General features: G+C 42.5%; 1 protein-coding gene across 3 annotated transcripts in view; it reads left to right on the top strand.

Moving 5' to 3' along the window:
- The first annotated feature begins 15 nt into the window (after nt 1-15).
- The window catches only part of CNGA3 (cyclic nucleotide gated channel subunit alpha 3), a 33,461-nt gene continuing 15,574 nt past the window's right edge, over nt 16-17,902 (top strand). For 2 of the 3 annotated variants that reach the window (XM_010727570.3, XM_019622946.2), the window contains exons 1-3: nt 16-115; nt 12,102-12,233; nt 17,782-17,898. In XM_010727570.3, the coding sequence (XP_010725872.1) occupies nt 12,133-12,233; nt 17,782-17,898 (218 nt within the window). In that variant the 5' untranslated portion in view covers nt 16-115; nt 12,102-12,132. Of the gene's footprint in view, nt 116-12,101; nt 12,234-16,304; nt 16,555-17,781; nt 17,899-17,902 lie in introns of those variants that run through there. The other variant, XM_031557594.1, reaches the window with a different exon arrangement.

The raw sequence follows: 17,902 nt of genomic DNA, 5'->3' as shown, positions 1-17,902 counted from the left end.
GCTCCGCCGCCCCCGCGGGGGTACCGCCGCCCCACGGCAGCGGGCAGCGGGCACGCCGCTGGGAGCGGGCGCCGAGAAAGTTTGGATCCGGATACTGCTGAGGGAGGCGTGGAGGGTGAGTATGGGAGAAAGCAGCTTGTGTCGCGTACTGCCTGGGTGAGAGACCGCGGCTTGCAAGTTTTTGGTGAGAACGTCGCTTGGCGGCTCTTTTGTGCCTGTGGTGTAACTTCAGCTGTTCGATCAGTGTGTCTCCAGCCTGGGGCCTGCGGTATGTAGGGTATATAGCTGAGGGTCAGGTACGTACCTGAGGCTGTCCCGCTCAAAGAGAACGGAGCAAATGCTGTGAGGGCTGCGAAAGCGAATTGCTTCATGCGGTTCCCGGTGCTGCCGTGCGTTGGCTTTGTGTCTGGTAGCGTGACATCTTTTGCAAAACTTGTGCAGTGTAAAAACGTGCCTGCGGGTGTGAGAGGTCCAGTAATTGCTGTGGTCGGTGTCTTTCTCTGAAGCACAGCCTGTGCACTGGCTGGAAGGAAAAAGCCAAAGGGATGCATGGAAGAGTGACTCGTGTGGAAGAGTGATTCGGACGGTGCTTTCAATCTCTGGAGAAATGATGTTAAGTGCAGCTAAAGCCATCCGATTAGAAAGCAACACAAGTAGTTGGTATGCTGGTAGGGCTGTTGGGATGTCTGATTGGCCACGGGTAATGGTGGCAAACAAGTGGTTAGCGTCAGGAGATAGAAAGCATCAGCTTAAAAAATGGCACAGCATCCTCCCATGTCAGCATCTCTGCTCTGCCTTTGCTGCACCCCTGTGCATCTCAGGCTTTGTCATCCACTTTGCACTCAGCACTGTCATTTCAGTTCAGCACGTTATCCTGCAGGCTTCTCCAGCCTTGCCGTCTCTTTCATTAGCATCTCTTAAATCCTCTTCTGCCCACTGCCTCCTTGCTGCCTGTGAAACGTGACACAAATTGCCTCTCCCACTTTCCTTCCCCACCCAGGCGGGATGGCTGGGGCAGTTTGCACAGAGTGAGCAGGGAGTGGGTTTGAGGGTGACATTCACATGCCTTTTATAATACTGCCTTTTATAAATATCCTTATGGAAATGTGAATCCGATGTGTTCAGGCTGTATTCATGCCGTTGTTGTGATCACTTTGAACAGTTTCTTTGGCAAATAAACACCCTGACAGAAATGTCAGAAGTGCCAGATTTTAGCCAGAAGCCTTGCAAAGAGCTTGTGTTCTATACGTAAACATGGATACCTGCAGCGTGGTAATCCATGCTGGCAACAGGAAAAGTGCAGTGTGCCTTGGTTGTCCACCCAGCTGTAATCTGTAACTTACTGTGCTGTAATTTACAATGCTATGTTCAATGTACACAGCTGTTTTCTCTTGAACAGCTTCCAGTCTAAAAAATAATAAATTCATAGAAAACATTCTGCAAAAAGAATGGAGTAAATCAGAAAACTGTCAGGTATTGTTAATAATTCATAGGAACAGAGGGACATCCAAGCCAAATAATTCAGAAGATTATTATTTAAAATATTATTTTGCTGCTTCAGGGCATCAAGGACGCAGCCTTTGAATGGATAAGGATAATTGTATGCATCTCATTCTGAAACTCAGTTATACACACATGAATATGCAGCGTTGCATGTAATGCGTGCACATCCTGGAGTACTGTGTGGAGAAGTGTCTTTGACAGATCTTCAGTGCTGAGTTTATGAGATGATGAATGCAATAACATGCATTTTTTAGAAGACAGCAGTGCCCACAGACTGTAGAAAATGCAATATGATTTACCAGAGAGTTGTAACATTTGAAAAATGTTCTTTTGAAAGAGCTAACAAGGTTTAAGAGCTGGTGTTCTAAGGTGTTAGTTATAGATGAGGGCATGGTGGTGGTGCAGCCCGCTTGTTATTTTTCCATTGCTTGGGGTTTGCTTCAGTAGCCTTTATGCAAAGCTGATTTCCGTGAGAGTTTGCCAGCATACAGTCTGCAGGTTAATTTAGAAACCTCCAAGTCACTGAAAGAAACAGTTGAACCATCTTCAAATCCTACACTTGCTTAATTTCTGCAGTCTCAGAAATCCACATGCTGCCTTTGCTGGTTAATATGTCGTGAACTGTTGGCTGCCATGCATAATCTACACAGCACTCATGGGGCTGAACTACAACTCTTACCAGGTGATGTAACAAGGATCATGTAGGTGGAGGTCAAGGCCCAAAATAAATCCCGAAGGCTTACCAGGGTTGAACCTGAGAGGCTGTGTGAGGATTTGGGAGTGTGTCTTAACTAAAATGATGTAAGTGATCCAATGCAGCTTATCACTGCTCCCATTAGCAATAAGTAAAACGATTTTGAAAGCCTCAAAAACAACAGTATATTATCAATTACGCAAGTACATAAGATCCAGTGTATAATTACATCGAAAGTCACCTGTCACTCTGTGGCAGTGATAAATATTTCACCTTGAAAAGCTGTTTTTGCATTCTGCTGTGTTATTTATTTGTAGAGCTTTTCATCTAAACAAATAAGCTTTAAGAAACAGCTTCATCTGCCATCATGACTTGATAAACAGAGACAGTTAATATCAAAAGTTTTAACAGATGTTTGCTTGGTTAGCAATTTTGAGTTGAGCTAGATTTGACATATTCTGTCCAAAATGGGAACTGCTATAGTAGCCCAAATGTGGCATCTTGATGGAGGCAGAATATCCAGATTCAGAACCACTTTCACAGATGTTTAAGCTCAAATGTGTTGTTGCACAATTTTGACAAGCTACCCAGTTTATTTTGGTGGCTTAGTTGATAACCAGCAACTTCCTAAATTTGATGTAATTTGTATTATTTGTATCTGCATCTGTGTGTGGTATCTGTCTACTTATTTATTTACATATTTGTTATTTAGTTACTTCTATTAAGCCTGAGCCAAATTGTCAAAATCCTAAGCCATAAAGCTGCTCAGAGGCATTCTCAGAGCACAGTGAACCCATGAGTGTGCAGGAGTGTATCCTGCAGTGTGCTCGTGGGAGGCTGTGAGGAGAGAACCTGATTTTTATCTTGCTTGATTTGAAGCAGACTTGAAAACTTTCTCATTTTTGAGGTGCAGGTCCTAAGCACAGTGCAGTTTGGCACCCATGGGTGATTAGACTTCAGAAAAGGAGAGATGGAGTTAGGGCCGTGAGCTGTGAGCCACCTGCTTTTCGGGCAGGAGTTAGATGCCTAGCTGTTTTCAGAGTCTACTACTTTAGCTTCATTCATTTGCTATGGGTTGGTATATGTAGCTTCCTTAAAGGAACAAAGAATGTCCTGGGTTGGAAGGCATCCATCTGGCTCCATACTGCCGTGCCCACAGCCCTGGGCATCCTGTTCCATGCCCACCGCCCTCTGGGGCAGCCCCTTTCCCTCACCCCCAGCTGCCCCTCCCCTGACAGCTCCATGCCGTTCCCTCGGGCCCTGTCGCTGTCACACAGAGCAGAGCTCAGCGCTGCCCCTCCGCTCCCTGTGAGGAGCTGCAGCCGCCATCAGGCCTCCCCTCAGCTCTGTGCTGAGCACAACGAGGGGCCTCAGCCGCTCCTCACACACCTTGCCCTACAGACCCTATCCCATCTTTGTTGCACTTCTTTGGATGCTCTCTGGTTGTTTTGTCTTGAGTACCTGATTTTCTGCATGCCTTCTCTAGGAGACCTGGATGCTTTACTTGGCAAAGCCACTGGGTGATAGAGTTCCTAAAAGTTAGATCCTGCAGCCTTCGTACCTTTAGTCCTAAGTCTTTAATATTGTAATCATAAAGAAATGAATAGCACCTAATTTTCAAAATCAGGAAATGCTCATATGAATCTGAAATTTTTATTTCTTGCTTGAACTCATGTTTGTTTTTGGACAACTGACTGTCGAGGTAAAATGGATCTTTTATACCAAACAGTGCATATAAAATAATTTGATACAGTGTTAGTTACTATTTCACCCATGAAGAAGAGGATTGACCAGTGTATTAACTAATTGTGTTTGGAATAGGAAGAGCTATCAGTAATGTGTGATTTACAGCATCTTTAGTAGGATAATACGTATTTCTCATTTAGCTCTTGTTTCATTCTTGGTGGTTTGTGCAGCAGAGAGCAATAATCATGAAACTATCCGTTTCTTTCAGGTAGCTGGTAGCAAGAATAGAAAAACTGAGAAAGCATGCTGAAACTCTGCTTAAGTCACTGGTAGAGGTGTCAATCTTTCAAGAGCTTGGGGTGTTTCGGATGGGTTTTATTTTGCTGTCTGACATCAGAAGATTCTTCACTTCTGAAAAGTTGAGGCAACCTGAGACAGTTTTGTTTTCTCAGTGTGCTGAAAAACAAGTCACTGAGCTCTAGAAAATTCAAGGTACTGGCAGCTGGAGGCTGCTGTTGTGAGGGGAGCCTGGGGGCAGCTGGTTAGAGCCAGCTCCAGGGAGCAAGGGGACAGGAGGTGCTGCAGTTGCTGGAGCAGAGATGCCCCTGCAGCCTGTGGAGAAGCCCTTGGTGGAGCTGCTATTCCCTCCATCCTGAGGAGAGGGAACATGCAACTGCAGTTATCCACACTGTAGCCTGTGGAGGACCTTAGAGTGGAGGTATTTCCTCTTGGAAGCTGCAGTGCATGGAGTTGAGCCCGCTGAGGAACAGGCTTTCCTGGCAGGAATTTCAGCCTGAGGAGGAGCCATGCCGGGGCAGGTTGTGGAGGAAGGAAGAAGTGAAGAGCAAGGAGCAGCACTGAGGAAGTGTTGTGGTCTGACTGCAATCCTGTGTACATCATGCCTCCTGCACTGCTTGGTGAGAAGGAGGTAAACGAGTGGGGATTAAAGGACTGAAGTTGAGCTTGGGGATAAAAGGCAGTGAGATGGAAGGAAGAAGGTGGCTTTATCTTCGTTATCATCCAACTTTGTTCTAGATGGCATCAATTAAAATAATTCTCCTCAAATCAAGACTTTTTGGTGTGTGACAGTAATTGGTGAGTGATCTCCCCATCTTTATCAACACATGAGATGTTTCATCTCATTTTCTCCCGTGGACTGCTGAGGAGGAGGAGTGGGAAAGCAGCTGGCAGCCAATCAAGGCCAACTCTCTGCAACAGCTATGGTTGTAAACAGAAAGGCAAGCTCTGTGTAGTTCTTAAATCTGTCTTGTAACTGTCTGCTTTCAGTAAAGGTTTAGGGTCGTGTGCTCCAGCTAGCTGGAGCTGTCTCTCTGTGTGCCCTGCAAAAGGTGTGTGAAGGGCCTCTCATCTCTTCAGCATTTTCCTGACTCCTGGTAACCCCATACTCAAGCTGCTCCCTTCTTGATCTCAAACAGGTTTGGATCCAGTTTAACAGGCTGGGGAGGACACTGGTATTTCAAAATACTTCAGGAACCTAGATGTAGAGTATTTCAAATTTTTCTCATTAATCAACAAATATTTCTCATTAATCAGATTACCACTAATTTGCCAATGTTTTATGTGCTTCATGCAAGACCAAAACATGTTGCTTTGGGAAGTCTCACCACCTGCTCTGTACCCGAATTCCTGCACTGCTGATGTCTCTGAGTCCTGTGCTCAGTCTCTCTCTACCACAGCTGAACACGTGTGGCACAGTTTTGTGAGGACAATCCATGCATTCTTCCTACCTCCTTCCAAAAATTGATGCACTTTACTGATGAGTAGTGGGCTTGGATTACTGTGATTTCTTTCCTCTGATCTAGTGTAGAATAGGGGCTCAGCTTGCACTGTATGTTGAATTGGGATTTTACATCTGAAATCGTTGTAAGGCCTCTGAAATGAGCTCTGAGTTTGCCTACATAATTTTATGAGATGAAAATATTTTATAATAATTATTATTAATATATAAATAAAATAGCCATAACATAATTATTAAAAGCTTCCTATTTCTTGCCTTTCACGATCATTCCTGCTGTGCATTTGCTCTGCAGTGTGTTTTGTTTAAGGGGAGGACTAATAGTATTCCAGAGAAGTTCATGCTGTCATTTCATGGAGCACTTTTAATATTCTTTTTTGATTTTAACACTTGCCACGTATAGACCCTTCCACCTTTTTAGCTTTTGTGTCAGCAAGCTTTCTTGGCACTGAGCAGAGCATTTCTCTGAGCTGTATGTATATAAATATACAATGCTCAGATTCCCTTTCTGAGAGCATATTATTACTTTGGAATCACATAAGGTAGTAGTTTACATGCTTTTCATCAGCATCCACTGATTTGCATTTGCCTACACTGCATGTCACTTGCCATCAAGTTGTGAACTTGGTCTAGTTGGTGTGGGTCACTGGAATTCCCTGCACTTCTCTTTTGTTTCTGCAGTAATTTTTGCTGTCCTGAGGTGTTTGTCTCACTGCTTGTTCTTTTCAGTGTCATTAATGACAGATTTTCATATGAAAACCTTATTCTTAAACTTCTGCAGCACTGAAGGTCAACTGTTTAATCCTGTTCTTGCTTTCTAGGCTAGTAGTTTTTCATCCAAAATTGGTTGTATTTGGTTTTATATCCTATGAGTTGTGTGATTTCTTCAGTAGCCTGGCTTTGGAACATCTAAATAAAGGATGCAACTGTTTTCTGTACTCACTGCTCAAGTGATATATTGAAAGCATTCCAGGAGATTAGGACTATCCAGTTCTAGTATCTATTAGTAGTGTCTAATTCCAGATTAGTAGTATCTAATTCCAGGAGATTAATAACAGCTGGAGAAGCCATGCCAGTTTCAAGCTTAAAGAAAAACTGTTCTCAGTGTTTTTTAACCAAACTTCCCTGTAGTGATAGAGAAATTACAAGTCTGAAAATATGTACATCACATTTACAGCTTTTAAAATATAGAAAGGCATTATTCACTGCTCAGCTGGTTCAGAAGCAAGCACAGAATCATGGAATAGGTTGGGTTGGAACAGACCTTAGATATTGTCTAGGCAACCCCCTTGCTAAAGGCAGGGCTGCCCCCACTGGATTAGGCTGCTCGAGTCTCCATTCAACCTGGCCTCATATGTCTGCAGGGATGAGGCACCCACAGCTTCCTCGGTAGCCTCTGCCAGTGCCTCACTGCCCTCTGAGACAAAATGTTCAAACATCTGAATCTCCCCTCTTTTAGCTTAAAGCTATTCCCTCTTGTCCTATCACTATCAGATTGTGTAAAAAGTATCCCTTCTGATTATAAGCTTCCTTTTAAGTACTGGAAGGCCACAATAAGATCTTCGCAGAGCTTTCTCTTCTCTAGGCTGAACAAACCCACCTGCCTGAGCCTTTCTTAATACCAGCCCTCTGACCATACTTGTGGCCTCCCCTAGACCCTCTCCAACAGGTCTGCAATTCTTCTTGTGCCGGGGGTGCCAGGCCTGGACACAGTACTCCAGACAGGGCCTCATGAGGCTAGAGTAGAGGAGAACAATTCCCTACCTCTCTCTGCTGGCCACCCCTCTGTTGATGCAGCCCAGGATACCGCTGGCCTTCTGTGCTGCAAGTGCACACTGCTGGCTCTTGTCCCACTTTTCGTCCACTAGAAGCCCCAAATCCTTCTCCACAGGGCTGCTCTCAATGAGTTCTTCTCCCAGTCTGTACTCAAATCTAGAATTGCCCTGACCCTGACTGTGTACTTCGGCCTTATTGACTCTCATTTGGTTCTTGTGGGCCCACTTCTCCAGTGTATCTAGGTTCCTTTGGATGGCATCCCTTCCTTCTGTCATATTAACTGCAACATTCATCTTGGTGTTGTCTGCAAACTTGCTGAGGATGCACTCAATCCCACTGTATTTATCATTTATAAAGATAAGGAAAAGTACTGTTCCTACAACAGGACCCTGGGGGGGACACTAATTGTTACTGGCCTCTACCCTGAATGTAGAGCCATTGACCATAACCCTCTGGCTGTGGCCATCCAACCAATTCTTTATCCACCCTTCAAATCTGTATTTCTCCAATTTACAGATAAGGATGTGGTGTAGGAGCATGTCAGAGGTGCTGCACAAGTCCAGCTATATGACATCAGTTGCCCTTCCTTCGCCCACTGATCACTCCACTGTAGAAGGCCATGAGGTTTGTCAGGCACAATCTGCACTTCACTTCCAGTGAAGACTGAGGCAAATAACTCGTTAAGTATGTCAGCCTTCTCCACGTGACATCTGTTGTAGCGAGTTCTCCCTTCTCATTTACCAGATGGAGGTATACTCTCCTTGGCCTGTCTCTTCAGACTAACGTACCTGTACAATCCCTTCTTGTTACACTTCACATCCCTCGCCACATTCTGTTTCATGTGTGCCTTGGGGCTTTCCTGATCTCATTTCTGCATTATACCTCAGCCTCAAATCCCTGCTTTTGCTGCCTGTACATGTCCCTTTTTTCCCTCAGTTAAAGCAACAGGTCCTTGCTCAGCCATGCCAGTTTCCTGCCTCTTCTGCTTGTTTTCCTCTACTGGGGGACAGAGAGCTCTTGTGTTCTCAGAAAGGTGTCCTTGGAGAACTGCCAGCTCTGCTCCCTTGTCCATAAGGACAGCTTCCCAGGGAATCCTGTCCAGCGATTTCTTAAACAGCTGGAATTTTGCTCTCCTGAAGTTCAGGTTCCTGACTTTGCTTTTCGCTAGGCCTGTATTCCTTGAGATCACAAACTCAACTAGGCCATAATCTCTGCTTCCAATATTTTAATGAATCTCCTCTGTGTTGGTCAGCACCAGGTCCATTAATTCTTAATCTCTGGTTGATTTGTCTACTTCCTAGACCAGGAGGTTATCCTCAGCGCACTCCTGGAGTCTCCTGGATTTCCTGTAGCATGCCATGCTGCTTTCCCAATGTTTTTTTTTAGTGGGATGCTGCATGTTGGCAGCAAATAAGCTACATCATGCCTGCACCCCTAGGTTTTTATTATCTCATACTTTTGTTGTCCGTGCAGTTATTCATTTTATTGGAGACTTTAAGCCAGGTGATCTTGGTTTAAGAACTGCTGTCGATAGACATGAATTAGTGAATCATTGGAGCTAGTGGCAGGGTCTTTGTTACATTAGGTGGCAGTACTGGTAAAGTCTGGGTTGGATGGGGCCTTGGGCAATCTGCTCTATTACTTAATCGAGTGACTGGCAACCCTGCCTGTGGCAGAAGGGTTGGAACTTGATGATCCTAGAGGTCCCTTCCAACCCAAGCCATTCTATGATGCTATGATCTTAACTTGGCACTAACTTTGTTTTGGAAATCTACCCTTAGAAAAAAGCTTGTGCTCTGTCACTTATGAATCATTCTGATTTTCTCGTTATCAAGCTTTTAAAGCTTTGAAGTAGAATAACGTGCAAGTCCAATGGTGGATGCGTTATGGTGTTGATTGGAACAGGGAGGAATCATCCCTCTCTCAAAATTCTATTTTGATTTAAATGACAACAACAAAAAATTGGCTGAGTTTTGAAGGAATCATAGAATTGTAGAATGGCCTGGGTTGAAAAGGACCATAATGTTTACTTTCTAGTTTCAACCCCCCTACTATGTGCAGGGTCGCCAACCAGCAGACCAGGCTGCCCAGAGCCACATCCAGCCTGGCCTTGAATGCCTCCAGGGATGGGGCATCCACAGCCTCCTCGAGCAACCTGTTCCAGTGTGTCACCACCCCCTGAGTGAAAAACTTCCTCCTAATATCTAACTTAAACCTCCCCTGTCTCAGTTTAAAACCATTGCCCCTCGCCCTATCACTATCCACCCTCGTAAACAGCTGTTCCCCCTCCTGTTTATACACTCCCTTCGAGTACTGGAAGGCCACAATGAGGTCTACCCAGAGCCTTCTCTTTGCAAGCTAAACAATCCAAGTTCCCTCAACCTTTCCTCATAGGAGAGGTGCTCCAGCCCTCTGATCATCTTAGAGGCCCTCCTCTGGACCCACTCCAAGAGCTTCATGTCCTTCCTGTACTGGGGGCCCCGGGCCTGGACACAGTACTCCAGATGGGGCCTCACAAGAGCTCAGTAGAGGGGGACAATCACCTCCCTCTCCTTGCTGGCCACTCTTACTCCTAAATTATTTTGCATTGGACTTCCAGTGTATAGCTGAGAACAGCGGAAATGCAATAGGCAGCAAGAGTAATTATTTGTAGAAAGAAGCAGTTTGCTCTTGTGCCTTACTTTTGTATGAGCACAACAATTTGGCAGCAAGAAGCATGCTGCTCTGCTTTTAAGTGAAGCAATTGTGACAACCTGGCTGATATGTTAGAGCCTCCCAGTATAACTTCAAGCCTTGGAACCTGGGAAGTGAGAACATAAATTGGAGGCTACCATCAGTAGTAACAAAAGAGCAAAGACATTTTATTCTTATCTTGAATTATGTTCACATTAATATATGAGAAATGGGAGTTACTGCTGTGGCGAAATAAATCTACTCATCACCAAGTCACTATTGCATGTAATCTATCTAATTCTGTTGTACAAAGCCTGTAATAGAAGCAATAATTGTAACTCAGAAGTGGTTAACGATAATTTTTCTTGGAGATAAAAGAAATTGGTATCGTATCTACTTTGCAACCTGCTCATTCAGCTAGTTAATTTATTAAAATGTTTGTCCATCCAAGGCTGAATTGGTTGAAAAGAAATGGTATTCCTTGATATTTATAATGGATATACCTTAACAGAATTGTAGAGATAATTTGTAAACGTTCTTTGAACATAACAAATTGATTCATTTTATGAAAATGATTTGGTTAACATTTTTATATGCAGTTTTTAGTATAAATCATCCATGTCTTAGGAATCAGTTCTTCTGAGTGAACATTCAGATCTCAGAGTGGGTTGAAAATCCTCTATTTATATCAGTGTGTCATAGAAATACTGATTTTCTCCCTAGGAAAGCTGAAGTTACCTGGTATGTGCAGGGCTGGTTTTAAGATCAGACACAGTTATGTATCAGTTGACCTGTGTTGAGGTAAGATTAGAAATTGGAAACACTAACCAGATTTTCAGGTGTTAAATAAGATATCCAGGGGCTATTTCCAGACCAATTTTATTATTTCTGGATGCAAAATTTAAGTTAGTCTGTTTTATATTTTGAAATATATTAAATTTCTTTAAAAGTTATATGCCATTTCCTTTAGGTCTCTGGGATTTGGATGGAGGGTAAGTCAAGTGTCTGTCTTTTAAGACGCTGAATGCATAACACAGACCTGATAGTGGGCAATGAGTTTTACTTCAGGAGCAGTGCAGGGGAGAGTTTTTGTTTCTGTATTTTGTTTGCTGCTAGTTGCATGCTGTATGGTTTTAAGACGGTGGATTACGGGAGAAAAGGACATTAGATGATCTGAAGCAGTGGCCAGATCCCAAGAGAAATTGCTTCTAGTGATGTCTCAGATAGAAAAGGTCCCTGACTAGGGTTTCAATAATTAAAAAAAAAAAATCAAAATTCAGAACTTTCAGTGAAGTCTTTCAGACTGCCGTTTTTAAAGCACTTGTGTTGACTCTTACAAGCTGTTTTACTTATGTTGGTAAGGCACTGAGGGGCACATCTGGAAAGGAATTAAGTTGAATAACTTTCCTAAATCTTATAGGAGTTGGATGGTTAGATATCTCAACAGACATTGTCTTGAAGCACTGTCATAAGAATGACAGACGAGAAGGCAACAGAAAAAGTGTTTAGTGCACTGTTTAGATAATGTATGATTAATGGATGCTGTGTATTAAGCTGAAGGACACATTTGGTTAATGATCTGTTTGCTTACTATGCAATTTCAGAATAAGGGACTTCATCATAAAATAGGAACATGTTAGCACAAGGGGATTGACTTGAAGTGGAATAGGTTGTCCTAGCACGTAACCACTTTGCTTTCTAACTGTAGTCTTTGAATGAAATTTTAAATGCAGTTTCTCTGTGGATAATATGTCTGACACTGTGGATATTCAGAAAGATATTCAGAAACCCCAGAGACAAAAAATATAGCGTGACGTAAACCTTTTTGTTGGTCCTGATGGATTTTCTTTGTTACAGGAACAGCTCTCATACTATGTGTGTAAATATTGCTGTCTATGAAAATGGTTAAATTAGCTTTTTACTGCCCTCTTGTTATAGTCAGTCACTGTTTTTAAGAACTGTTACATTGCTTTTGGTGCCTTCATTAAATGCATTTTTTTCCCTGTGTTTCAGCTATCAATTAGATGTTGATATGTAAAGCAAAATGGCAAAAATCAACACCCAGCACTCCTACCCTGGCATGCATGGACTGTCTGTCAGAACTACTGATGAAGATATTGAAAGGATTGAAAATGGCTTTATCAGGTAATACGTTTGTTTCATCACAATCAGATAGCCACAGAATTTGAGGCAGTTCTCTGTATCTGTATTTTGGAAGCGACCACATCTCCATTGACCCTTTGTGTTTAAATGACCTAGTGGTGTATTTCCAAAGTACAGAATAGACAGCAACGGGAAAGTTATCATGGTTTGCAGTTTTGGATCCAGAACCTGTATCACCTGAGGAATAAAGCACATTTTCCTATTGACAGGAATTACACCATCTCTATAAGGATAAGCATCTTTCTTGAATCAGCTTGCAAGAACCTGCACTTGGAGTGTGTATGGGATGAGGAGAAAAAAGGCTCTTGCCAGTACTATGCAGTGAAAAGCCTTAGGAAAGTTTTTAAAAGCAACCTCTTCAAACTGTTTAGCTCCAGTGCTAGGAAACATGTTTAGCCTATGAATCATACCAACATTTTTTTTACTGGCTTTTCAGAGCTTCACACTGTACAGTTGAACTGTACTTGTTTCCTTACATTCACTTTTCTCTGTTTCACTGGTTTTTTAAGTGGCTGCATAAAATACGCCTGTGTGCTGTACACTTATATTTTATGCAGTTCCAGTCATTTCTCTGGTCTGGGCAAATGCTACTGCAAGAAAGTGTGTGATGATGCACAGCACTAGTGCAGGCTGGAAAATGTTGCCTGCTTTTGGCTTCTTGTGGTCAACTGCCTCAGCCGTGGAGGCTTTGCCAGACTGATTCTTGTTGTCCAAGGATTTAAAAACCTGTTAGGACTGCTTGTATTATGATAATTTTGGATTATGTGCCCCTAGTATGTAGTATGGACGTGATCCTTGTCCTCTTCACATTATTTTTTTTTTTTCCATTTCTGCTTTGCTTATGTGATACCTTCTGGTATGTAGGTGTACCTACACTAGTGAAAATGGAACGGCTTTTATTCTCTGCAGTCTGGCTTGATTTAGTTAATACTACTTCATGTTGTTCTTCGAGAGATTGGAAGCATCGTGTCTCTTTGTCTTCATTTACAACCGTACCTCAGAAGCAGAGAAAACACACATTGCATTGAGTCTTCATTTTGTGCTCCTTTTTTGTAGAAAACATCAGTGATTGGCAGCTAAGAACTTACTAGTAGAAGTGAGAAGCGTAGGTATAAAGGTTTGAATGTAGAATTAAATGGCTGCAGTCATCTGCAGCCTCAGAGGCAATGACTTAAAAGTAAAGGGGCGAAAGTATGAATTACACTTTGTGATGATAAGAGTCTTGATGGACCATTTATTTAAAATGAAGTTCATTGTGGTCAGCATTAATTATGGGACTTCATAGATGAGTAAAAAAAAAATTACAGGGTCGCTCTATAAAAGAGATCTCACATTTAAAGTTTTTCTATTGCTGAAGTGATTGCCAAAAAATGGTTATATAATACTTTTGTAATACAGCTAAAAAAACTGTATGTATATGGGCAAAACTCAATATGCTTGTGTTCATTAGGGCACAAATGCATTTTAGACCACTGGATCAATAAGAGTATGATTGTTACTTAACAGAAGACAATTTCTAATTTTCTTTTCTAAGACAGAAACCTTCCATTCTGTTTCTTTTGGCAGAAGTTAATCCTTTTTTCCACGAAAAGACAATGGGAATTAAGGCGAGGGGAGCTAATAAAATGTATTTCATGCATTGCATTATCTGTCACGAACATCACAGATTGTTTCTCTTTCCAGTTCTGAACTTAAAACTTCAATCACTGTCAGCAGAAACTGCCACTTTCAGATCTTCACGTTGAAGGCAGTTGTGGGGCATTGGTCTTTAACTTCATGCAAGAAAAAATTCTGATACATATTTTTAAAATTCAGATAAGTAAAAATTAAAACTGTAGGCACAGGGGAAAACAAACAACCAAACAATCAATCCAGCCAACCATAGGTTTTCTAGACTAGTGACACTGCTCCTTATTTTCCTTTAAGTCCTGCTGGCTGTAGTTCAAGGAGACAATTAAGCACATTACTTAGTTCCCATTACAGTCGGTGGGTGTTAATTTTATGCTTAATGCTAAGATGTGCTTAAGTGCTTTTCTGTAGTGGAATGTGGTATTATCAAAGAAAAGCACTCACTGAAACAATTAACAGAAAGCTGGTGGTGGTCTTCAAACTGTAATTTGCTCATCTGGCGGATGAAGTAGCTAAGCCACTATCCATCGTGCTTGAGAAGCTGTTGCAGTCTGATGATCACTGACTGGAAAAGGGGAAACATAACCCCCATTTTTAAACAAGGAGAAAAAGGAAGATCCAGGGAACCACAGGCCAGTCTTCTTGCCTCTGCCCAACAAGATAATGGAGCTGATCCTTGTTGAGACTGTGCTAAGGAACGTGGAAGACAAAGAGGTGATTGGTGACAGTATGGCTCCACTAAGGGCAAATTCTGCCTGCCACATGTAGTGGCTTTCTGTGATGGGTTTACAGCATTGGTGGGTAAGGGAAGAGCAACTGACACATCAACACTCCTGCCCATCCTGGTGTCATCTGCTAATGTACTGAATGTGCACTCATTCCCTTCATCAAACTTGTTGATAAATATTTTAAACAAAATAGCTCCAGTACTTAGCCCTGGAGAACACCATTTGTGGATTTAACTCATTCATAATGACCTTTGGGGCCAGGCTATCCAGCCAGTTTTTACTCCAATGAACCATACATCTCTCCAAGCTGTGAGCAGCCAGTTTCCCCAGGAGAAAAGTGTGGGAAACAGTATCCCATGAGGATCATCAAATCCAACTCCTGGCTCCCCACAGCACCATCCCAAATTCAAACCCTCTGAGAGTGGTGTCCAAATGCTTCTTGAACTCCAATAGGCTCAGTGCCTTGACCCCAAGGGAGCCTGTTCCAGGGCCCAACCACACTTTGGTGAAGAAGCCCCAAATCCCTTTCTGCAGGTCTGCTCTCCAGCTTCTCATCCCCCAGTCTGAATTTATATCCAGGGTTTCAGCTTAAGCTGAGGAGGCACTGTTATCTAGTGTTCCTACTTTGTAACCTGCTCTCTATTTCTTAACATTGTGTAAGTCTCTTCTCATGGTGGTTTCAAACTATGTAACGTAATGGGACAATAATGGCAGTCCTTTCTGTTTTGCTGCAGATACCAGCCAAACTCATGGAGTCTGGGATAGGAATGAGTTTATGTTCATAAATTCAGAATTAGGCCACGTGCACTGAAGGGGCTACTTCAGAAGCCCAGTCTGTAACCTTCCTCTGCATTGATAGAAAGTCAGCTTACAAATGAAGCCTTTTGTCTTATGTGAATGTGGTTGAGAAAAATCAGAAATGAGCCTGTGAGTTTTATAAGGAGTTACAATAGTGGAAGAAAGAGAGCATTTTAGATTTACTTTTCAGTTTGCTGGTGTGAATTAAAGTGGAATGCGTTTATAATTGCTGTGTAATGTTGGACAGATGCTTCCACAGGAGTTGCCTGGTAGAGTCCTGTGAGTATTACTGTAAAGGTGAAATGCAAGCCCTTTAGTGCTGTTTCTGCAGAGTTGTCTTGAGTTGTCTGTACATGTTGTAACTTTTTTTGTAAAGTAAACCTGAATTTACTAAAAGCAGTTAAGCTGCTGCAACTTAAATACTCCTCTTTTTTCTTCAAACCTGAGTTCTGTTAATTAAAACAATTTTCTAAGAATTCTTTCTGCCTCCTTTGAAAATGTCTTTTCACAACTCAAAAATGATGGTGATTAGTAAGTAAGAACAATAGCAACATTAGAATCCATGCTGTCTAAGAACAAGCAAGATAAATGTTTTCCTGTTAGGAGGAATACAAGGTAGTAAAAAAACAGGCATAGAGTGCAGTCTAAAGGATGCTGTCAACCTTTCCCCAGCAGAAGTGCAGGCAGATGCTTCAGGAAAAGAAATGGAGTGGGGATAAAGGAGCAAACTGCAAGTATCTATGCTTGCCTTAGTCCTAGCATCCAGCTAAGCAGAATTCCTAAGCTGGATGTAGGCTCTGTGTATCCAGTAGCCTATAATGGGTTTCTGTCCCATGAGTTTGTTCTTTGTCCCCTAGGAGCTGGGTTGACCTTAGCAACCCCAACTGTCACAGCACCCACAATGTAAACCGGGTTGTAAAACTTTTTCAATTCTAACCTGTATCTCTTGGCATCTTATTAGAAGAGGAAAAGAAAACAATTAAGAAACTGTGAATCCCAGGAGTCACGATCTTTTGTAGTGTGGAGATACAGTGAAGTTTTAATTCTTTGTCTGCCAGCTTCCCTGCTGTGAGTACAGACAAAACTAAGCTGCTAATTGTCCTGTTGCTGGCACTCAAAATGCTGCTGCCAGTTCTTGTGAAGTTAGTGTAAGTATCATCATATTCAGTGCTTTCGTGGCAGTGCCGATTAACAGAGTCATGTGAGAGATTGTTTGCATTATGAAGGGAGAAAAACGTGATGAAACGTGATGATGAAATCTTGTAAAGAATGAAAAACACAGAGAAAGCCTCAGGAGTCATAAAAAAATCCACAGTGAGCTTTGATAAAGTCTTGGTTCCATTGAAGTCAGTTCCAAAACTTCATTACAGAAAGATAAGGCCAAAGCTTCATCTATTATTTTTCAGTGCTAATTATTTCTGTGCTAATAAGCAGTCTTACAGGAACTCATGTGAGCTGGCAGACACTGCATGTAACGTAACAGTATAATCACTATCTGCAGTTGCTTGCAGCTGAGATTCTGCATTGTTTTCTGTGTCTCATCACCACCAGAGTAGCTCTGAACATCTGTAAGCCTGCTTTGCCATGCAGTAGGCTGAGTTTCACTTACGGAGCGAGTAAGAACAGCAGTGATGCTACTCAGTGTTGTCTACTGTAAAATCAGTGCTTTTCCCCTTTTAGTCTAGACAAGGAGCAAAAGGAGAAAGAGGTATTTGCTTTGAATCATAAAATAGAACCACGTTGGTAGAAATATCAAACTGTTAAACTCAAACAAGATCTGGGAGACCGATACTGAAAAAAACAGTGGGCAGTCACTTTGAAGCCCCTTGGAGGCACGGAACTTTCCTCTCTGCTGAAGGAAAGCTGCTGATGCAGTGCAAGAGGAGTGCTAGGAGACGAGCAAATATGCCCAAGGAGGCTGTGGATGCCCCATCCCTGGAGGCATTCAAGGCCAGGCTGGATGTGGCTCTGGGCAGCCTGGTCTGGTGGTTGGCGACCCTGCAACATAGCAGGGGGGTTGAAACTAGAAAGTAAATATTACGGTCCTTTTCAACCCAGGCCATTCTGTGATTCTATGACTCTATGAAGTATTCTTCTCTTAATTGTGTATCACCAGAGTGGTAATTGACAAGTCAGAAGTCAGCTTCTGACCTTGCTGGGACAGATGGCAGAGCCTCGTCTGCCTTCATTCATGTTGGATGGCTCCAGAAAAGTGGAATATAGGTTTCACTTTACATTTATCAAATATATGTCTTATTAGTAGAAAGAAGATAATTTGCAGTATTGTTTTCTGGTGTTGGCAGTGGTGTTTGTAATTGGATGGGGGAAAATCTGCTGGAGGCTGTATATAATTTAAAAACCATTTCCTTTTGCAGAACCCATTCACTGTGTGAGGATACATCTTCAGAACTGCAGAGAGTCATTTCTATGGAGGGAAGACATCTATCTGGATCACAAGCGAGCCCATTCACAGGCAGGGGAGCAATGGCAAGGTAA

Source organism: Meleagris gallopavo, chromosome 1 (assembly GCF_000146605.3).
Source record: "Meleagris gallopavo isolate NT-WF06-2002-E0010 breed Aviagen turkey brand Nicholas breeding stock chromosome 1, Turkey_5.1, whole genome shotgun sequence".
Lineage (NCBI taxonomy): Eukaryota > Metazoa > Chordata > Aves > Galliformes > Phasianidae > Meleagris > Meleagris gallopavo.
This window is presented reverse-complemented; position numbering and strand designations above follow the sequence as displayed.